Source organism: Salminus brasiliensis, chromosome 6, assembly GCF_030463535.1.
Source record: "Salminus brasiliensis chromosome 6, fSalBra1.hap2, whole genome shotgun sequence".
NCBI lineage: Eukaryota > Metazoa > Chordata > Actinopteri > Characiformes > Bryconidae > Salminus > Salminus brasiliensis.
The window spans coordinates 15,099,420-15,122,393 of record NC_132883.1 but is presented as its reverse complement, the minus strand read 5'-3'; the positions used below and the strand labels follow the sequence as shown (position 1 = coordinate 15,122,393).

The following is a 22,974-nucleotide window of genomic DNA, read 5'->3' as shown; positions in this document are numbered from 1 at the left end:
TGATTTGTACCTTCTTGGTTGTGTGTGGAGAAAAATGATAGTGGTCTTGAAGACAGTTTATAATATTTTATTATAAATAACATAAAATACATATTAAGTGGTTAGTACACAAATATAACAAAGTGATTATTTGCTGCTGCAAAAGAAACCTATCTGTAGGTTGTATTAAGACCAACAAGCAGTCTATAAAACAGACAGAACAGCAGCATCTATTAAAACATCTGATAGAAAAATGTGTTAGAAAAAGAGATTAATTTAAAATAAGAATAAAAAACATAAATATTACAATATTACATAAACTCATAATGTATTACATTAAATAATTGGGGCTCTAAAACGCTAACAATTCCTTCATTATGCAAGACTGTGTACCAGACACAAATATACACTTACATTTTTAAGGGGCATATTTTGAAATAGCAATTGTAGTCATAGATAAAAAATGCACTAGACCAATAATAATAATAATAATAATAAAGGCATAACGCCTTACAAGTAAGTCTCAGACTCGAATTTCAGTCTTGATGAAAGAGTCTGCAGGTCAAAAAATGTGCCATGTCAATTTGGCTCAGCTTCACCCTCAGGTCAAAATCTTGGTCAGAATCAGGTTTTGCCAGCAGGTCGTTTCAGAGTCCATTGGCTCAATAAATAGACAAAAGAAATTGACAACGTGTATTAAAGAATGTCTTGAAGTATATGTGGGGTTGTCCTGTACATAGCTTATTCCAGCAGACTGTGATTACACCTGGCTTACAATTTCACAATCCTCTTCTTCATACCACTGCATAGGAGTCCCATCAGAAGCCCTCTGGAGGATCACTTTCTGAGGAACCTGCAAAGAACAGCAATATAATCAGTATCAGCCTTTTCATGGCTAATAAACACAAAAAGTCATCATTATGTATAGATGACTCAAAAGATAAGCATGCCCCTTGATCTACACATTAGAGTGATTTTCTGTTCTAACACACTAACTTCAAACCAGAAATGGCTGGTTTATTAGTTGATTAGCTGGATCAGGTGTGTTGGGAGCAAGGTGAACACAGGTGAACAAATGTGCATGGCAGAGGGTCCTCCAGGACCAGGATTGAGAACCACTGGACGAGACCATTAGTGAATATAACATATATAACAAATATAACAACAATTGCTGTGTTTCCTAAATGCTTCCCATTTTCAACAATACCACTCACGGTTTATCATTGAATATCTAGGATGGAAGAAATTTCACGAACTGACTTGTTGCAATGGTGGTATTTTATTACAGTACCATGCTGGAATTCTTTGAGCTCTTTACAACCAATTTGACAAACCTAATTATTTTTTTCCCAATAAAGAAATATGTTTTATATAACATATAAGTTTGCTTTCTGACAATGCTAAAGCTAATTTTGGCCATATACAAAAATACATTGGCAATATTATTACATTTATTGTCTCTTTAAGATTGGTATCACTATTAGTGACAAATATACATTGTGGTGTAATGTGTCTTTACCAGTCTCAGTGCTTGGATCTGGTGGTACGGTGGGGGCTCTTGATTGGGTGAGCGCTTTGCACGCATCGACCCGTGTCGTTGTAGTGGTTGAAGTTTCATCTCTCCAGCAATGTTCTTCTGATGCCAGGACTTCAGGTCGTTTGCTACCACGTCACGAGGAAGCAGCCTGCTGGGGTGGTTGGGGTACTCCTTCAGTGAAGGGGCTCGGGCCAACCTTGAGTATGGGGGTGGAGGGGGCTTCAGTATCCGCTTAGGTGAAGTTGCTTCTGCTTGCTGTGGCTTATTTAGGTTTCCAGGTTCAGCTGGTGAGGTCAAGCCAAGGTTGAGCCTGCTCATATTGGACTCCAGCGGCATTCTTTCCTGGTTGTTCTGTGAAGAGCTGGTCACAGGCCGGAGCAGGTTGTTTTTGGGTAGATTGGGGGCAGCCCGCTGACCCTGTGCTTTGTTTTGAGGGGCGCGGTGGTAGCCGTAAGGAGGTGGGCAGGCTTTGGCTGTCTCAGGGGCAGACTCTCGGCTGGACGAGCTGCTGTAGGAGGATATGGAGTGCTCCGAACTGCTGTCCTCTGAGCTACACTGATACAGACGCTGGACCGAGTAGGCCAGGGCAAAGTCAGTGACACGCCGGCGAGGCAGCTTGGTTCGTACTCGGTTTAGGTCAGAGTTGGGCTTGCTCAGGTCCAGTTTGGGTCTAGGAAGTCTGTTATAAATGGTATAAATTACATTGTTTATATAAAATATAATAGAATATATTCTAGATTTTTAAAAATATACATATTATAATATATTGTATATAAATCTGCTGCTTTTTCGCTTTCTTACCTGAAGGACTGAGAGACATGACGACGTAGTGGCAGCTCAGGGGTGGAGGGGGCGCTGTTGGAGTTGTTGTTGCGCATTGCCAGGCTTTTGAACACAAACTTGGGAGTGGGAGGAATTTCATCCAGTCTCTGGTCAGATGGGGCTCCTGTTGGACTGCTGCTGACACAGAAAGGACACAGAAACTTGTGATGAATCACTTTCATTCAGTTATGATGAACTGATGTAATTACAGATCATATCTGAAGTGATTCCTTTTGCATTTGTTTGATTCCAGCAGTGAGTTCATCCCCTCAGGGATTTTAGTGAGACTAATCTCATTACTATAATCCTTGATAAATGGCCAAAGCCAATAAATACTACCCCACAACACATTTCTTTAAAAGGGACAGTTCAGTGAAACTTTTAATTCTGCACAAATGTGTGCCTTCCCCCTAAACCATGTCCCAAGTTGCCATCATTGTTTTTTGCCTATGGGTATGCTGCTAATGTAGCTGATGTAGTATACACATTTAAAATGACTGCTACTTTAGCTGTGCAATTAGTGCACTTACTCACTTTTATAAATAACTCAATGTAGCTTAAAGGGAGTATTTTTAGGCCTGCAGTTAGCAAAAATGTTCATTAGCAAGCTATACTGTGAGCTTCCATTACTTCTTAGCTACATTTTACCCATCGATACTTTACCCATCGATAAGACATACTGCAGCTTTTCAGGAAACTTACTAATAGCTGTAGAACCACATGTCCAATTACCTTGATCTACTGCTGCTGGTAGAGGGGAGTTTCTTGTGTTTCTGGTAGGGCTGATCTAGACTGGACTCCTTCCATGGAGTGTTCTGGATAGGCGTGCGCTCGTACTCCAGGCTGGAGCTGGAGCCTGCCTGCTTTGGGCCGTGACTGGGGGAAAGGGTGAGGGTCACCGGGCGCTGGAAACTGCCTTCTGGGTTTATAGCTGACGAAGAGAGGGGGCCTGGCTCTAAATCTGTAGATGCAGAAAGAGTTTAAAGAGCTTACATTAAATCTTTTTGCAGTGTTTGATATGATATGATTTGAAATAGTGGCATATAAGGACTCTCACTCTCACCATCATCAAGTGCAGCAGCATCAGACAGCGAGCTATCATCAGATATGCCAAGATCTAAAAATGAGAACCAAAGTACAAAATGCTAAATATTTATATCATATTCAAAATTTCAGCGAAGTGATGATGTTATGAGATCAACAAGAGTGATTTAGAAATCAGCAGTCAGAGACTAATCAACTTACCACTCTGCCTGGAGGATCGGCAGGTCTGTGGTGAGACGCAGCCGTGGTTGATGCGGTGCTTCAGCACAGCTTCCTGCAGCTCCTTCACTTTCTTCTCCTCCCGCTTGCACTGCTGCAGCCGGCTCTTCCTCACCGGCTTGCTGATGTGTTCCTCGAGGGACAGCCTACGGGCCGCCTCATAAATCTGCCGATGTAGGGCTAGATCAGCCTCCAGCACATGCAGCTCTGATTCCTGAAGAAAAATGGTCCAAAGCCAGGAAACGATGGTCAGCAGCTGACAGCCATTCTTGACAGACATTAGCCTATAGCTGACACTGTACATATACTGACACTGTGTGTATATATATATATATATATATATATATATATATATATATATTATTTTAGCCAATAGGTAAGATGGAGTTTTCCAGTATCAGACACATAGTCTAAATCTCCACATAGTTTAAAGTGAGTGTATGATAAGTTAGATCTGCAGTTGATGGTGATAATGTGGACTTTCAGTGAAGGATCAAAAACTTCGGGCACTGAACATTTCATGCCTGATTGACTTATCCAGTTTTGTCAAAATATCACAATATTCCTTTAATTCAATGTTTACTAATTTATCATCTGTTATGGCTTTGTCCAGTTTAACCCATTGTAATCTCCTTACTCTACTTCTAGCCCCCAGATTAACTTTTCAAATATAAAGACTTTTGTATGAACCCATGCATGAACCCCCTAAATTACCCGTAAATAACATCATTAAGTTATACATTTAATACATAACAGTTACTGAATAAGTTGTAATACTTACTCACTAAAATGAATGAATAATACTAATTATAAATAAAATCCCAAAAATATGGCTAGCGATCAAGGCAAAAACTTTTTTCCATTTTTGACTGTTATTTTTTTTATTGTGTCAAACTTGATGGCGAATGGACCAATAGAAATGCTTCAAAATGACCTGGAATCTTTTTACATTGTAAGCTTTTTTTCATTCTTCTGTAAAGCTGCCATTTTGGAGATTTTGAAGGTTTTTGCATGACAGTGATGATGTCAGCATGTGAAATTGAAGTTTTCTGTGTACTACTGTGTGCACTGAAAGGGCATGAGAGCCTACTGAAGCCTTTTGAAATTTTTAGATTAACATGGGCTTAATGATTTGCTTTACATGGTAACACTTAAAAGCTAACTGATATCTAAAGTATAATCCTCATAATATACTTGTTAAAATGGTATCAGAAGTGGTGGTTAGAGAAGATCCAGGCAATGAGAAGCTAGAAGTTCCGGTACCTCTCCATCTTGGCCAATCAACTCCTCATCCAGTTTGAAGGCTGCTCCAATGCGCCGCCTGATCTGCGGAGGCTTCTCGTCAGGCAGCAGAGGGAAGTCAGAGGACAGCTTTCCAGTCAGCTCCTGTGATCATTAGCATATTAACACAGTCATTATCATAAAGTACTTTTTGTGACTTTGTTTGTGTAGAAATGACCGTATATTTAGCAGCGTCTCTGGCTGAACCTGTCATTGGCTATCATTCAGCAAGCAGATGTTTGTTTTTTGCTTTTTCTTCCAGAGTTGTAGCCACATCCACAAAGGGGCTTTGTGGTGAAATAGCTCTTCCCCTAAATCTTCAGGATCTGTGGACTGCAGTGAATCAGAAACACCCTGCCTAAGTTTGTAAAGAAGCATCTGTTTCAGGACGGTCTACTGTTGACTCGCTTTAGTGACTCCATTGAAGTCCGCTTTGCAAAACAAAAGAACGCCTACCAAAAGCACACTGATGCACATTGATTGGTTTAGCTGATTCAGCGCCCCACCACTTCTCAGAGTGACTTCAAAGGCCCTTACAAAAGACCGGTGACATTAAAACTACAATATCCCACAGACAATACCATTTTCACACTGTGTTTATGGTGGACACTGGGTTTATCACATTGTTTTATACAAGCAAGTTGAGAAATGTAGAACTGTGATAGATTCTAAGTCATGTTAGTACAGTAAAGCCATATTAGTAGCGTTAAGTCGGGCCCATGGTACTCACAGCCTCTCTGATGCAGAGTTTCTTCAGCTCCAGAAGACACAGTTCTAGTCTGTCCTCCAGTGCCTGGTGCTTTAGCCTCATGACCCGTGTGTGAGTGCTAAGATCCTTCACCGGCGAAGTAGGACTGTCTGGCCCTTCACACAAAATGACGCAATGCATTTCAATGTTTTTTTAGCAAGACTGTACAGTCTATTATCATTATTACTGTTTATTACTTAGAAGAAAGCCCTACGTATTAACTTTTGCATCTGGATCTGAAGCTACAAACCAAAACTGATCCTGAGAAGCTTATTTCAGTAAAGCTGCAGACAGGTGTAAATATGGCAAATATGGGCAGATTTGCTGGTCCACAGTTTTTAGCACAATTGTGAAAATGTCATTACTGCAACAGAGCCTGACCTGGCTGTGTTTGTGAGGTCAGGATGTTGGATTGGAACACCATCATTTTAGAGGAATCAGAGTTCCTCTGCTCCACAGCTCAATGCTGGGACTTAAAGTAGCTGAATGCATTCATTTGAAGGGGTGTTCACAAATCGCTTATTAGCATCAACAACATATTAGGCTTATTAAAAAGTCTTTGGCTAAATTTGTACATTCAGTGTCAACCAGATGTAGTCTCTAACCCTTACCAGAGTTTAAAATGATCCCGCTGTCTGAGTCGCTGATCTCCTCCTTGCACTCCATATCTGTTGTGTAGATCCGGCTTCACGGAGACAAGCTGCAGTTTGGGGGTTTCTGTTGATATGAAGCACAATATGAGATTAAATGAGTCTTTCTTTTGTTGCCATCCTGCACCTCTTCATCTAATCAGGCCAGATCAACCATTTGATATTTGTCAACCAAATGAGTGTCATGTGATATGCAAAACTCGACCTGCTGAGGCAAATCCCGAAGCCTGAGCTCCTCAGCATCAAACCTCCAACTAAGGCTAAAGAAAGAGCAACTGGTCTCTTTGAGCACAAACACACACACGCACACACCCACCCTTCAGTCCACGACACCCCCACCGCCCGACTGCTTTAATGTCTCCCAGCACAATAGAAGCATGTCCCATGGCTGACCGTGCACATGTGTGCTTTATTCTCCACCCAGCGCCATGGTGACCTGGCGTGTGTGTGTGCGCACGCTTATGCACTGATGGAGTGTGTGAGGGAACGTGTTTGGGAAACTAGAAGCCCCCTAAAGAAAACAGATGGCCGAGGGGACGTCCCCCCAACCCACAGGCTGCACCTGTTCCTCTCCAACCCCTTCCCGAAAAAAAAATAAAAAAACACTTTTCAGTGGAACAATGTCTTGGGCCTGACTCTGCCTCAGGCTAGTGCTACTATTACAGCATCTCTTATTTCAAAGAGCATGTAATTTGTCCTGTAATAAGCTTTACTTTACTTACTTACACTTAGGCTCCTTTGTAAATGCATTACCACTTAACTGTTTTTAACACTTTACACTGGCAGTTGTAGTTTCAGCAGGTATGCAACTATGGGCCACTAGCTATCTATATATCTATATACTATCTATATATCTATATACTATCTATATATCTATCTATATATCTATATATATATATATATATATATATATATATATATATATATATATATATACAAAATGGCAACTTAGCAGGAGAAGGATTAAGTCATTTCGGAGCATTCCTATTGGTCCATTTGTCCTTCATTTTTGATGTGAATCTGGCACTTGTCCTTTACATTGTGTCAAAGTTATAGACTGATAGAAATGCTCCAAAATGACTTGGAATGAAATCATTGTACATCTGACTGACACTACATTTAGAAGGTTTTTTTTCCTTCTTCTGAAAAGTTGCAGTTTTGGAGATACAACATTTTTGCATGAAAGGACAGTATCATTTTATTCCACGTTATCATTGGGCATTTCTATTGGTCCCTTAATCATGACAAAAGTGAAAAAGTGAGGTCAGTTGCACTGCACCAGCTTCTCCTTAGGCTCTAGGTTATAATGAAAACAGTACATAAAGAATTACTATTGATGATGAGGAAGAATGAGGAATGAAGATTAAGATGAGGTGTGTATATGTATATGCCTGTATAGCAAATGGGGAACACTGTTGGCCCAATTTTGTAAACACCTGGTTATGTGTAGGTGGTGTGTCCAAGTCAAGGCCTAGAGCGCTGATGTTCAGCACAGTTTGGTTAATGTAAAAACTGAAAAACAAACCTAAAACACCTTGCTAGTCTTCAAGAATAATAAGGCTACACTTCTGCCATTTTGCCCACCATTATATAACCTTTATACCCTTTAAGTCTCAGGGTCTATAATTACACAACTTACAGTTTCAAAGTGGTTCCTGAATCATTCAATGTAGTGTCTGGATAACCAGCCTTTAAGATCAGTAACAGAATAAATAGGCTGCAGTTTAAGGGGTTAACATGCATGAAGGTTGAGCCTGTTTTCGTTTTTAGTATCTAACTCACGCTCTCACATGTCTGCAAGGCTGCTGCCTAACCCTCTCCCAAACATTCAGACAGATAACAAAGAATCTTTTCATATCCAGAAGAAGATACTACTCTGTCTCATGACAGGTCAGCGCTGGCTATGAAGAACGTGCGAGGCCACACACAGAAACGACTTCAAAATGGTCTCTACTTCCTGAAGAAAAACGAAGAGGTGAAGATAGTAACGTCCCGTGAGGCCAGATATTCTGCTCAGGGTTTATTTTGTCGTTGGATCATTATCATCGCCTCTTCCTGGACGGCGAAAAGATCTGCTAATATGGGTACATCTCGCAGGAGGCCGTTGTGGCATCCCTGATGGCTTTCTACTCACTCAGGCCTGAAACTGGTGGAGACAGATGCAGGCTTAGCTAAGAAATTGACTCAACTCGGACCAGCAGACCAGCTCGTCCCATTATGCGCTGTGAGTGGGAAAGCATAGCAACAAAAGCCCTGTATCAACACAGCAATGTGGCCAATTTGCTGAGAGGACAGTATCTGCTGATAGCATATGCCTCAGCCTCCTGAGAATGCAGAGTATACAATTCTCCCTCTCTCTTTCTCTGTGTGCGTGTGTGAGCGTGTGCTTGTTTTCTTACATTTCTAGAACAAAAATTCCCAGACTTCCCAGAAAAAGCAAAGGAAAACAGGGTTGAGCCACATTATCAGGCCTAACAACACAAGTCTGACTTTGTGAAGAAGTATAATCACATAGTGTAATGGTCATGTGACAAAACAGGGTCAAACTATGTTGACTATGAAAAGTGAAAACAATAAAGATGGAGATACAATATTTTGTGTCACAGCAACATTATATATCAGATATCTCCTTTTTACATATTAATAGTAAAAATAATAATGTAGTATTATTATTTATAACACTATATATAGTGAATCTGGCAAGAAATATGAGTAATAAACCAGTAGAAATGCTAGTTATTTTTACTTTGACTGTTATTGAAAGTTACGTTTTTCCCTTTTTCTGTAAAATGTAATTTTTTTGGAGATACAAGGCCAGCTTTACAGGAGAAGGAAACTTCTTAATGTTCAGCAAAAGTCAAGTCAAAACCATTTCTATTGTAAAGGACAACATTCAAATGTGAAAAACAGCAAAAAAGGTTTGTATGTGTATATATACACACACACATACCTGTATAACAACAAATGTGTGTTTATTAAGGCCATAATATAAATGAGGTCACTGAAACAAAGCAAGCTTTATTCAAAGCAACTGCAACCTCTGAGAAAATGCACCTCAGAGATGCTTCCCGGACAGCCCTGCACTCACACTTCACCCCACCCTCGAAACAAGACTCTGTCTAGACTACAAAGCTAATTGCACCAAATGATCTTATAGGACATAGCTGGACTGACAGTGATCTGCTCATCAGAGGGGGAAAACGCTGTAGTGCACTGATCCACCCATCCTCGCAGCTCACTGAAGCATGGCAATGAGGCATCACCGGAAAAGGGTGCTTCTGGAGTCAGCAATTACGGAGCAGAGGCGAAGACGCATTCTCCTCCGGATTCCCCGCCACCCTTTCCAAAGCAGCCTGTGGAGCTGCGATCTTCTGGAGCTCCTCCAAGGCTGTATTCGTTACCGCCTGCGGCTGAGCCCTGGAATTCCCAAAGCGGGCCAAACCTCGGAAACTCTGAGGGGAGAACTGAACCCGACCCAGGATAGATGTACAGCCTGTAATTAAAGGGGTGCTGAATCGCGTAGATGCTGATGTTATGGGAGAGGCCAAACGACTTTACAGTATGACTTATTTCCGCCTCTGGTGAGAAGCCAGAAAGGATTTGAGACCCACAAAAAGGTGGAACAGGGAGAGGAGTGGGTTAGGGTGTAGGGCTGCAGATAAACCATTATTTATTAACCCTTCTGTAACACTGGCCTATTTAGGCAGTGAATTAAGATTAGGCAAAGTCAGGCCTGCTCAACCCTCTACTGCTTTACAGCTAATGGGCAGTCAATCAGCATTCATCTACATCAAACCCAATCACATTAATCATCAGCCAGACTGTGATTAACATAATCAAATCACTTGTAGATCTATCGATTGCACTCGACTTTATCAGCACTTTCATTTTCAAACGATAGTTCTACCAATTTTTCAACATTTAAGCATAATTAAGTCATTCAGAGTGGTTTGATATAGGATGCTCCATACTAGAGAAACTGACCACCGGCTTTACAGTGTCAGTAACAGGAACCAGATGTCTGAAGAGCTAAATGCCTCCCTCAAAGGAAGCTATTACATGAAACATTAAGGAATATATGGCATAGTTCTATCCTGGCTTTAAGGGAGCACTTTAGCTTTTAACACATTCAAGGCGAGGAGGTACAGGCAGCTGCTTGTGCAGCAAAATAGTCCCTAAAGAAAACAAACTTTTTCAGATATACCCCAGTTTCATCGTTTTCAACACTGCATATAAAATCTCCGAAGACGTGCAGCTTCCCTGGTCCTTCTGGATCCCAAATAAAATGGCTAACTTTGCACTGTAGACATTGTGACCCCTGGTTCCTATCACCACCATTCTAACGAAACAGAAGTCAGTCAGTTTCTCTACAATAAGCCAGTTTACACCCAACCACTTATTCATGCCAGGTTCACATTTCAACTGTTGAATTATTCAGCAGGTTTGAAGACGTAATGAAACCCCCCCTTTAACAAGCTGTATGACTTGAACAGACACTAACTCTAAGCACATAGTGAGTGGACAGGCCGATCAATTAACATGCAAGATCACACCAAACCAAGCTGAATGCTGAGCCTGTGCTGACCTGCCAAGTCAACCGAGGTGGTGAACCTATCTGTCCTACTCAGACAGCCCTGTCTTTCTATTCCACATCCCACATCCTTTCAGGACTGGGACTAGCACTTCAATGGGAAGGCATTAGTCCATGCAGAGTCACGGCACCACCACCACCCATGCCATCATCTCAGAATGACACACTCTTATGATCACTTACACGCATTACTCCTCACAGGTCTTTACTTAAGGCCCTGATGGAGACTGTTAAGGAAAGATACTGATGCTGAGCGTAGCGCAATGGCAATCGGGTCCACACCCACTCCACAGCTAAAAGCCCACCCTAGTCGAGCCATACCTTTTCGAGCACTCACTTGGTGATCCGTCTGAAAGAAGGCTATCCTGCTCTTTAATCCATTCCCTCACACTGGCACATGCCAGGCTTTCTCCAGCGCAGCGCAGAGCTCTCCAACCGCTGAGCACTGCTGGATGTGAGAGAGGGGCGTTCACACACGCCGGACAGCTGCCTTTGGACCGTACCATTCCGATCCTACCCCTGGATAAGGGGGGGTCCTATTCATGATAGGACTGTTCTAAAATTTTTGGTCGACTGTTCATTTGCAAAAACGTCTCAGAGACAGGCGTGGGCTTTTAATGACAGTAAGAAACGTGACCCGGTGCGTCTATGTCTTCATTACTGGAGAGTGGAAAGGCTAGTAAAGCCCACCGCCCCTCCTTTATCGTCATATCTCTGAGTTGCAGGCTTTGGGGAAGTGGCCATGGAGCTGCTGGGTGGCTTTGAATAGAGGCAGCGGGAGAAAGTCCAGACAAAGAGAGTTAAACAAGAGGCGAGTGCCAGAGACAGCTGGCTGATAGTTCTCCTGGCCTGATGAATGGTGTCTACAGTCACAGTTTTTTTTTTAATAGCGTTATTATTTTTTATTTAAATGTTTTCGCCCTCCAAGCCAAATCCTATCCAACGCTGCTGTTGGTGGTGAAGGTCACAGCGCTACCTGCAGCACTTTACACCATTAAACTGGGGTGTTTTTGCAGTTTGCATGACTTTGTGCTTTAGCACCCTGTTTCTCGCCCCTAATGCCCTAAGGACCCCCCACCCCCCTCCCCTTTGTTCCTTTTCTGCTGGAAGGAGGAGTGGTGGCTGTGTCGCTCGCCCGGCAGATGGTCAGCTTTCATTGCCCGTGCCGTTCCCTGAATGTAGAGATGAGCTAATTAAACCGGCCTTTATTTCCATGTGAAAGGCAGAGGGGAGTCCTCAGGGACATCTACAGTAGTGCAGAGTTTGGCAGAAAGCCACCTGTGAATGCAGAAGCGGCCTAACCCTGACCACCAGGGGCAGGAGCAGCCACCGTGGTTTTAGTGAGGGAGGTACGGAGGGAGGGAGGCATGGAGGGAGGGAGGGAGGGAGGGAGGGATGGAAGAGTAATAGATCATTTTGGACAGATGAATATAGTTGTGTGGGATTTTATTATTATTATTATTTTAGAAATTAACCTACCTGAACAAAACTTTCATTTTATTATTATTATTATTTTAGAAATTAACCTACCTGAACAAAACTTTCAGTGGAAGTCACTGTAAAAAGACAGAGTGCAGAATTTCTATTGGTCTGTTCATCATGACTTTCACAATGTAAGTGTGTATACACATAAAAAAAAAAGAATAAACCCTAAATTCAGAAAATAAATAGGTCTAAACATGCACAATTTTAATATTTAATAGTCCTATACAGCATTTGTTCACTTATTTAAACATAGAAAATTCAACAAAACTGTGACAGAAATTTGACCTCGACCCCCCACTTTTCCATTACAGCTCCCAGATCAGCAGATTTCTCTTTTTTATTTCTCTCTGGAGCTAAAATAAAGCTGTACCCTGCATGTAGCTGGTAGCCTCTGTGTGCATCATCCAGATCATTCAGAAATGCAAAGCATTAATAGTCAAGCCGGAAAGTCTACACACCTTTTTCACCTTTTATCACATTAATAGAAATATTCTACAATAGACTGGGTTCATTTTTGGCCACACACACACACTGAAAACAGGTTTGCAATATTTTACTGACAATAAAATTATTATTTAGGGTTCCATCTGTACATAGCCTTAAAATAAGACTTGGTTGGCGAATACTTTGGCAGCAAGTACAGCTTCAAGGCATCTTGGGAAAGAAGCTACAAGCTTGGCACACTTCTGTTTCTGGACATTTTGGCCCATTCCTCTTGGCATATCCTTGCAGGCTCCGTCAGGTTGGATCAGGGGGATCCATACACAGTCCTTTCCAGCTCCTTCCACAGATGTTCAGTTGGATTCGGGTCTGGGCTCTGGCTGGGCCACTCAAGGACATCCACAGACCTTCTCTGAAGCCACTCCTTTGTTCTCTTGGTTGTGTACTTCGGGTCATTGTCACGTTGGAAGTTAACCCTTCGCCCCAGTCTGAGGTCCAGAACGCTCTGGAGAAGGTTTTCTTCAAGGATCTCGATGTACTTCGCTGCAGTCATCATTTCCCAGACCTGCTGCTGAAAAACATCTCCACACAATGATTCTGCTACTTTTGCTTTTTTACAACATGTAAAGCTGCAGCACTTTTTCTGTAACCTTCTCCAGACCTATAGCTTTCCACAATCCTGTTTCTAAGGTCTGCAGAGAATTCCTTTGACCCCATGACTTGGAGTTTACTCTGACATACACTACTCTGACATAACTATTGGCCCTTATATAGGCAGGTCCAATCAATAGAATTTACCACAGGTGGACTCTAAGTTGTAGAAACGTCATAAGCAGTATCAGTGGACATAAAGTGCACATCAGTTCACTTTTTTGTGTTATATCAAAGGGTGTTCACACTTGTGTACATATGATATTTTACATTTTTGATAAATTAGCACAAATTGACATTGTGGGCTATTTTGTGTAAATGTCTGAGGCAAAAAGTGGACTCAGTCATTGTTGAATAAATGTGTAACGTAGTAAAACGTGGGGAAGGTGAAATGGGTGTGCAGACTTTCCCGGCTTGACTGTAGACCGTACAGTTTCTCTAAAGCAAAACATGGTTACTGTTAAAGCTTGTTTGCATACTGTCGCTGTCATGCAAAAACCCCGTATCTCCAAAATGGTAACTTTACAGGAGTGGGAAAAATCCTTCTTAACCTTCAATGGAAGTCAAAGATTAAAGATTTTAATTTTTTGCTGAACAGCCATATGATGTAGAATGAATTATGTAAATAGAAATTATAATTCCTTGTTTCTGTATTTGTTTAGATAAAGCAAACACAGACCAAATTCCATGTTTAAATATTTTTTGATAATGTAAAGTAAAAAAAACAAAATAGGACATAGAAAAAATATGCTACATTATTATTTTATAGACTGCTTTTGATCATTCTAGGATTTAATACATTTTATAAAACTAGACAGATGGATGTGAGCTACAAAAGATTTCTCACTACAGTGAACATAAGTACTATGAAGTGTGTTCCTAGTCTGTATATCTGGTCTAGCCCTACACACCATTTTTTATAGCTAATACAGCAAGATGTTAGTAAAGTTTGACACAGCTTATAATAAACGTCCAGTGTAAGTTAACAACTCTGCTGTGTTGTCCTTTCAGCCATTTTGTTCGGACACTTGTATGTGCCGCAGCTTTTCCTTGACCCGCACAAACTCGGGGATGTTCTCCTGACCCTCTCGCCGCTTTATCTCCTCCATTTCATACTGTGAAAACACAAAAGTGTGAGAGAATAAAACAGCAATGATATTAGCGTTTCAATAGTGAGAGAGTGTGAATAGAGGCTGCTGCTGTCAGTTTCCATGAGATTATAAATGTTTTTAACTGGTTGCAAATGTTCAAAAATGTAGATGTTTTCAATGCAAGGAATGTTATGCATGTGTTTGAATTGTGACCCAGATGTAGCCCAGAAGCAGAGCAAGCATAGATCATCTATTTTAGCACTTATTGGGGAACTGCTATTAGCCATTTTAATTTGCATCCTGAATTTCTCTGGAAGTATCAGAGCAATAAGGTCTGATTTCTCAAAGGTGTTGAGCTATTGCTTTCTCATTAACCAAAGCAACTGTTGATTGATGCGAAAGCAACTGGCGGTTTCAGTCGACCAAAAGGCTTTTCACTGGACCACACCTTCAAGCTATGATTGTAATATGAACAGAGAGTGATTATGGCCTAGAATTGGGGAGAACTCTGTGAGGCTCCTGCCTAAAGTAATATTGGATAGCAATTTTATCTAAATGTGGTAGCTGGTAACTTTGGTATCATCAAGATATATGTAATGCTGCTAGGGTTGCAAAATTTCTAAAATGTTTAAAGTTGGGAAATAACATGAATTAAACGGTTAATTGTGGGAATTAATGGGAATAAAATGGGAATATTCGAAGCTAAAAGGTGAGAAACCTACATATAGTTTGTAAAACAATATACTGAAGCATAATCTTGGCTAAAGTAATTAGATATGATACCAAAGTTAAATAGCAAAGTTGCTCCTCAATGCCAGGCACATGGCACATTACACACTAAAGAGCTATTGAGACCACACCCCCTGCATTCACTCATCATTCCGTCATCACATGTACATAATATGTCCAGATGATTTCGTTTTAGATTTAGTTAGCTGACACTCACAGTTGTGTTCTTTTGATTGTTTAATGAAAGAATTAAGCATCAAGTTATGCCTGCAACTAACTAGATCATAGTAATTAGTTGTATTGTTATGCTTATTGTTACTGTTATCTGCTGTTGACAAATGGTACATTGATGATAGTGAACGCTATAGTTCCTTTTAATTATCCAATATTTCCTAATAATTCTCAAAACGTTCCCATGGAAAGTTACCTGTAATTTACTGCTAATTATTAGACATTTCCCACGCCTTTTGCAACCATAAATGCTGAAAGACCTTGCTTAAAATCCTGTAATATTTACTGTAATAATCTACTTTGTCAGTCCACATGATTCTTTCACTTCTACATGTCAACAAATGCATGTGTATATCTTTCCATGAGGGGGAGCTCAAAGCATGATTTGAATTTACAGCAGTGGTGTAAAAGTGAATTACGCTCCCCAACTGTAGAGGGAGCCCTGTAGCAAAACAGAAAAATTCTCGCATTATGCTAATTGAAGCTACATGGCTAGACCCCCCTTGATGAACAAGGATATGACCAAGAAAGTGGTCGTTGATGGGGAGGTGGTGGGTGTGAAAATCACAGGAAACAGAAGGTGGCGATAGACATTCAAGTGTAAATACGTACATTTAGTTTAGTAAGAGTGTGAAGGCGTACCTCATGCAGTCTCTGCTGCCTCTTGCGGAGCTCCTGCTCCAAGTCAGATGGGGGCTGGCGGGCGAGCTCTTGCTCTCGGTGCTGCTCCAGCCTGCGTTGCTCCAAAACCCTCTGCAGCTCTGGCTTCTCCTCCAGCAACAGACCCCTAAACAAAACATACTCTGAAATTATATAAATAAATATTTAGAATACACATATCCAGACATGAATGATCGGATAAGGTGTGAAGAGGAACGTTGGTATTGTGAGAATGTTTTGACATAACAGTAAAACTATAGCATGTTTAATGAACAGCCCACCCATGATATCATGTTCCATACATGTAGCCTTATATTGACTAGAAGTGTAATGATACACAAATGTCACGGTTCAATAAAAAAGTTTTTTAAATTAATTGTTTCTTTAAAGTTTAATTTATTTGTTTCATTTATTTTCCCTTGAGGAAGCTAATTCAGCCTGCTACAAGGAGGAAGAAGGGGGGGGGGGGCAACAAGACTACAGTTACCATAGCTATACTCCGAAAGCACCGAGAATACCATATCTGTGAATATGCAAATCTAACTGCTTACAGCTGACGTTATCCGGGTGGCGCGTGCAAATGTGTGTGAAATTATTGTATTTACCAATTTACCAATGTGTATAATCCGTGCCATTGTGTGTACCTACTGTGACCCCCTACCACAATGGTTTGGTACAAATGCATGTACTGGTACACCGCTTGTATTAATTTTATTGTGCTTACTATAAAAGTAATTTTCCAGCAGTAACAGTAAATTACTTCAGCACTTTAATATTCTAAAATTAATATCATTTTGTATTACACACAAATTAATTATAAATGAATTGGAGTACTCTATAAACTGAAATTCCTGTGTTTTTGCGAAGCTCAACACAATTTGTTTTCATTGGAAAACTCATGAAAATGGCCTTTTGTTTTGACCCACAATAATAAAATCTGGTATTTGCTGTTCTGTTTTCGTGTCCTCTTGTCACCTCTTATGGCTCAGCAGCAACTCTTTGTGGAGGTTCTGGTGACTGGGACACTCAATGGGAGAGCCGTTTAGTTTGCGAAGCGGCGTGCCCTCCTCACTGCCCTCTGTGCTCTGTCGGGACAGAGGTGGGTGGCACACATAGTTCTCTACAGGAAAAGAGACATAAGCACATTCAGTCTGTTTATTTCCATTCTATTCAGTGTGTTCACATTAAAGCACATTCAACTCAATCAAGTGTGCATTAAAAAGAAACACATTTTTTATGACTTTTGATGGTTTACTTTGCAGAATTTTATAAACAGACATTTAACTAAGTACATTATATGGACAAAAGTATTAGGACACATCTCTTATTCACTGAATTTAGGTTTTTCACTCAGACCTATTGCAACAGGTGTGTAACATCACTAGTTAGTAAACATTAGTGAAAGTATGGATGGTTCTAAAGAGCTCGTCGAATTAGCGAGAGTGAGACTGTAATAGGATGTCACTGTTGCAACAAGTTGCAGTTGGTGAAATTTCTTCCCTCCTACATATTCCATGATCAATTGTGAGTGCTGTTATTTAAAAGCTGAAGTATTCTGACAGCATCTCAGTCATGAAGTGGCAGACCACGTATAGTTACAGAGTGGGGTCACGGAGCACTGACATGCATAGTGCATGAAAGTCACAGGCGCTCTGCTTACTCAGAAACTGTGAGTTCCAGAGTTGGGGGGGGCCAACTCCATGTGAATGCCTATGGATTTAGAATGAGATATCATGAAATATCATGTAGGTGTAATGTGCAGGTGTCCCAATAATTTTGTCCATATACTGTGTCATTTGAAGGCCAGAGCACACTGATCAGACAGCTGAATACAGAACAGAGACATTCAGTTCACAGGGTCTGGAGGCCGGTGTCCAGAACAGTCTGGTGATATTCCTTCTATAAAACACATCTGATTCAGCTTCTGTATTTCTTTCCAGGTTTAGTCGGTGTGTTAGAGAGGGGGGAACTGTGCCACACATCAACCCCCTCAGGCCTGAAACAGAATACCTTTGATCTGGACCAGATTCAGATCCACACTCCTGACTAACATTGAGCTGCCCCTGAAGGCCTTCATTACCTGAATCAGGTGTGTTAGACTAGGGCTGGAGCTAAACTCTACAAGGGCCTGGACTGGGAACTCCTAAGATATAATATTATCTGCCCATTCATTTGGCTTATATTTCTTAGTTATTTTCTAGACATTCTATAAAACATGTAACCACTGGTTGGTGTTAATTGCAGAACATCTGTTCAGCATGATCATTTAAATGTATGTAACTTTCTCCTAACCCTAAACTTAACACTCACTCTTACTCTAACCTTAACCAGAACCCAAATCCTAATAAACTCATCCCATTCCATCAGCTCCACTGACCATATAGGAGTAGTGTGTAGTTTTATAATTCCAGACTGTAGTCCATCTACACTGTTCTTTAATGGTCAGGACCCCACAGGACCACCACAGAGCAGGTATTACTTGGGTGGTGGGTTATTTTTAGCACCGCAGTGACTCTGACATGGTGGTGGCATGTTAGTAGTGTGTGTTGGGCTATTAATAAGCGGATCAGACACAGCAGTGCTGCTGGAGTGTTAAAAACACTCAAGTGTCTCCTCACTGTCTACTCTATTAGACACCCCTACCTAGTTGGTCCACCTTGTAGATGTAAAGTCAGAGAAAGTAGCTCATCTGTTGCTGCACAGTTTGTGTTGGTCATCCTCTAGTCCTTCATCTGTGCTCACAAGACGCTGCTTACTAGACAGCGTTGGCTGGATACTTCTGGTAGGTGGACTATTCTCAGTCCAGCTGTGATGCTGAGGTGTTTAGAAACTCCAGCAGCACTGCTATGTCTGATCCACTCATACCAGCGCAACACACACCACCACCATGTCAGTGTCAATGCAGTGCTGAGCATGACCAATCACCCAAATAATACCTATATTCACACATATGTTGTTATTGTTCCTCCCACTGTTCTACATACACCTATTCCATGTGAAGAGACATACTAGTATATAACACTATGACTAACACTGGAATCATGTTAGTCATAGTGGTCTAAATTTGGTCAAATTTGGTCTGCCACATGTAAAGCAGTGTTGTTACCCACTGCACCACACCAACATTATTTCATTTAACGTCCTCGGTACCTAGGGAACAAAAAATTTGGTGGGCCATAAGCTTTGCTCTTATGTTCCACAACCTTCAGTGTAAGCCCCCTGAAGAGACATTCAGACATTTATATCTGTGCTCTTGAAAAAAATAAATAAATAAATCTGAGCGATGCCACAGAACAACCAATTTTGGTTCCATAAAGAGACTTTAAATATTTACATTTACAGCATTTAGCAGACGCTCTTATCAAGAGCAACTTACAAAAGTGCTTTGCTATTTACTCAATATTTAAAGAACCTTTATTAGCAAAACATTTTAAATGCATTTTTTTAAGTTTCTTCACATGTTATTTTATGGAACCAAACCCTGGTATTCTATGGCATTGCTCAAAGAACCATTATTTTAAGAACTCAGAGATGCCAATTTTACTACCAGCGCTGCTAGAAGAATCACTTATCAATAGGTGGCAGCATACAAACATAAAACACTGCATCTAACAGCATTAAAATGCTCATATGAATGGTGGAAACTAATGAGACATACCTTTTTTGTGATGCCTAAAGCCAGGTCGCTGAGAGAGAGAGAGAGAGAGAGAGCAAGAGAGAGAGACAATTGTTATTTCACTCGTATATTAACAAATACTTCCATATCTGTCATGTTAAGGAAACACATGTCTAAACTGTGCTTGATCACACACTGTACATCACAGTGTGCTAGAGGCAGACGAAATGTAGATCAGATGGGTGGATTAGGGCTTTCATTATGTAAGCTCTAAATAAGGTCATACCTGCTGTGACTGGACTCAATAGATCTACTAAGAGTCAAGCACAAAGGTCAGAGTACTATTTTAGTCTTTTAGGCCCAATGCCTGCCTGCTTGTGTCTGCTCTCATAGTAATTGAAATGCTAACGTCAATACTGTGGTCAAGTGTGAGACCCCCGATAAGCTTTGTTTGTAGTGTGTAGTAATCTGCATAAGAAATGTGGCAAACTGTGGCTAAGGACTTATGGCTAAGGGTGTTGACGGGGTGTTTGTTAGGGAAGTGGGGGTGGGAGTAGATGAGAGTGGGGGGTGAGGGTAAATTTGGTCATTCACTATTCCAAATAGTCCAAAAACTTTTATCCAGGGCCCAGATGTTAGCTTGTGCCAAACTGAGAAACTACATTTGAAAGCGGTCACTGGGTTGTAAATGTTTGCCATGTGTGGAGACCTACATGACAACAGAATGATATATAGTTTTACCTCAAGCACTCTCTTGTACAAATGTACGTCATAGGAGTTTTTTTTAACTAGGCTTGCTACAGTATCATGGCTCCTCACACTGCCTCGTTATACAGTTACCCTATGATGGACTTTTTTCTAAAAGTACTGTTGTCCAATGATCCAGATCTCCATTTTCCTTCGTATGAACCCTGTATGAATAGACCACATGACATACTTTTAGTTATTTTACACTGATTTCCATTCAACGTTATTGCCTTCTGTAAAGTCACTATTTTGGAGATACTTGTTTCACTGGACAACGGCAACATACCTCTATGCATTACATTCTTGTCCATACCAGTAGTCTTCCCTATTGACACTTTTCTGTTCGGACTTTATTTTTCCCACATAACAGCTGAGGCCACAATTTAGAATAAAACCAGAAAGAAGGTTAAATCTGTTTCATTTTGCTTCTTGTTTGTTAAATGCACACGGACTTATAGAGATGCTTTGCAAGGTAGAACTTTCCACTTGAATATTGAATATTTGCATAATGATTTGAAATATGTCGCAATACTTCTATTTTATTGTCGCTGAAAACAGCAATATTATTCTGAGACAAGGACACTTTTAATTAGGTTATGAGATAATGAGAATGTCAAACAGTAACACCTCTATTTACCTCTAGATTTCATACTGAAAATGACCATAAAATTGTACCAAAAAATGTAAATCATATATTTATTTTTTTCTTTTTTTTATCTAGCAAAAACAAATAAAATTGTCAGTCTTGCAACATTTCAAAACTGTGCGGCAAATTATTTATTTATATTTTTAATTTGCACATTAAGACGCAATGTAGAACCTGAACAGGTCACTATTTGGAAATTTTAGATGGTTGCATGAATCCTACTGAATATTTTTCTTGATTTTTTTTTTTTAAAATAGAAATGGCAGCATGTGGGTTGGCGTGAAATAACCCACACACTTCAAGTTCTGTGCATTCAATACTGAAAAATAAAATGTGCATAGGTTGGAAAATGTATGGCCAACAGCTTTGCCAAACTCATCAAGACAATTTTTCCATCACAGCTGTTCTTATTTGCTGTCTATATCTATATTTAATGTCCAACCACAAAACCACAAAACATGGTTACTGTATCAAAGCACAAAATAAAAAAGAGCCAAAATAGAGGAGCACTGTTCAGTGCTATATCAGTATATAAGTATTTGATATAAGGATATAAGTTTTTATAAGGAACCATTTACAAAGCTTCTCCATTTCCACCAGTGCAAAGAACCATTTCAGCATTCAAATTCATTTCTTCTTTTATTTATTGGTCACCCTGCCTACTAAACAATCCTTAGTTCCTAAATTGAACACAGCAATAAATAAATGAATGACTAAAATCTCTCTCGTATTAAAGCTGATCCTCTATGTTGGGTCTGTCAGGCTCTTCACTGAAGCTACACACTGACTGACTCTCTCTCTCTCTCTCTCTCTCTCTCTCGCTCTCTCTCTCTCTCTCTCCCTCTGACCTTCAAACAAGTACCTCGTCAGCCTGGTCAGAAAACAACCCCCTTACACTCACCTCCACACATGTAGTAGTTTGCTTCTTTGCTGTGTCCGGCATTGTATTTGACGCTGAGGCCGCAGACATCGAGATGTCCCTTCGTGGCTATCAACAGTGGTTGCAGACATCCCCAGCAATCCCATTACGCCATTCAAGATAACGCCGCTCTGCAATCCCAGCCTCGCTGGACGCTAGATTAGCTAATTGCTCTAGACATCAGTGCTGCTTTTAACTGAAGTAATACAACACCCGAGACACCTGAACTCTGAGCTCTTCTAATTCTCAGTCGTCAACACTGTGTGGCTTCAGTTTCGGCTCAGACTATGAAGATTACACATAAAAGGCATGTTTGAGAAGGAGAACAGGACTGGTGTCTGTGTTTAGGGCAAACTGTGACTTTAGCCGTCATTGGAAAGGGCAAGCGGGGAGCCCGGGTTGAGTCCTCGGTTTGGCGTTTTGGCGTGATAGTGTTCTTTTAATTGTGTATTATTAATTCATTTATTTATTTTATTAATCTACAGGTAACCTGCTTATATCTGCTACAAATAAAAATTGTAATTAAAAAAAAATAATAAACCCCAGTATTTATTGTGCTTTATGTTTTTCAATGCACACAGTATAAGAACGCTCCAGAAGTCCTTTAACTTAATAAGGGTTAATAATATTAAATATTAAAAACAATACAATTACTGAAAATACTTGATTTACACTGAAAGATTAAGGCCAATCACGAACGAGGAACCGATTGAGCTGAACACTAAACATCAGCGCCATCTGCTGGCACACGCTCAAGTTATACTGTGCCCGTAGAAAGTTTTCTGCATTTCTTTACGTATTTGACCTGAAATGTAATCGGAAAAATATTTACCAGAAGATTCTTCACACACACCCAGTTACCTCAATTACCATATAAAGACTTTGGC

General features: G+C 40.5%; 2 protein-coding genes across 4 annotated transcripts; both read right to left on the bottom strand.

Annotated features, from left to right (window-relative positions):
• Nucleotides 1–111: 111 nt before the first annotated feature.
• inavaa (innate immunity activator a) lies at nt 112–11,305 on the bottom strand. Of its 3 annotated transcripts, none has more exons than XM_072680911.1 (10): nt 11,193–11,305; nt 6,242–6,347; nt 5,613–5,746; nt 4,865–4,987; nt 3,584–3,815; nt 3,402–3,455; nt 3,071–3,299; nt 2,318–2,476; nt 1,499–2,195; nt 112–832 (listed from the first exon to the last, which is right to left on the bottom strand). In XM_072680911.1, the coding sequence occupies exons 2-10, from the start codon at nt 6,294–6,296 to the stop codon at nt 740–742; spliced, it is 1,776 nt and encodes a 591-aa protein (XP_072537012.1). In that variant the 5' UTR covers nt 6,297–6,347; nt 11,193–11,305; the 3' UTR covers nt 112–739. The 3 variants fall into 3 exon arrangements, with proteins under 3 accessions (XP_072537012.1, XP_072537014.1, XP_072537013.1); XM_072680913.1 differs by having other exon boundaries at nt 2,318–2,473; XM_072680912.1 differs by having other exon boundaries at nt 11,209–11,305.
• Nucleotides 11,306–14,204: 2,899 nt separating this feature from the next.
• On the bottom strand, nt 14,205–22,138 carry LOC140556830 (protein FAM107B). The gene is made up of 5 exons (XM_072680910.1): nt 22,070–22,138; nt 19,818–19,845; nt 17,135–17,279; nt 16,142–16,286; nt 14,205–14,563 (listed from the first exon to the last, which is right to left on the bottom strand). The coding sequence occupies exons 1-5, from the start codon at nt 22,136–22,138 to the stop codon at nt 14,456–14,458; spliced, it is 495 nt and encodes a 164-aa protein (XP_072537011.1). The 3' UTR covers nt 14,205–14,455.
• Nucleotides 22,139–22,974: the final 836 nt, after the last annotated feature.

Bases quoted from the DNA above. Each gene is read 5' to 3' on its own strand.
- LOC140556830 (XM_072680910.1), bottom strand. From the start codon at position 22,138: ATGTCTGCGGCCTCAGCGTCAAATACAATGCCGGACACAGCAAAGAAG. The intron at 19,846-22,069 runs GTGAGTGTAAGG...TCTCTCTCTCAG, and splicing joins AAACTACTACATGTGTGGAG to CGACCTGGCTTTAGGCATCA. The intron at 16,287-17,134 runs GTGACAAGAGGA...TGTTTTGTTTAG, and splicing joins TTGCTGCTGAGCCATAAGAG to GGGTCTGTTGCTGGAGGAGA.
- inavaa (XM_072680911.1), bottom strand. From the start codon at position 6,296: ATGGAGTGCAAGGAGGAGATCAGCGACTCAGACAGCGGGATCATTTTA. The intron at 3,300-3,401 runs GTGAGAGTGAGA...CTGCATCTACAG, and splicing joins TGCTGCTGCACTTGATGATG to ATTTAGAGCCAGGCCCCCTC. The intron at 833-1,498 runs GTAAAGACACAT...TGTTCTTTGCAG, and splicing joins AGATCCAAGCACTGAGACTG to GTTCCTCAGAAAGTGATCCT.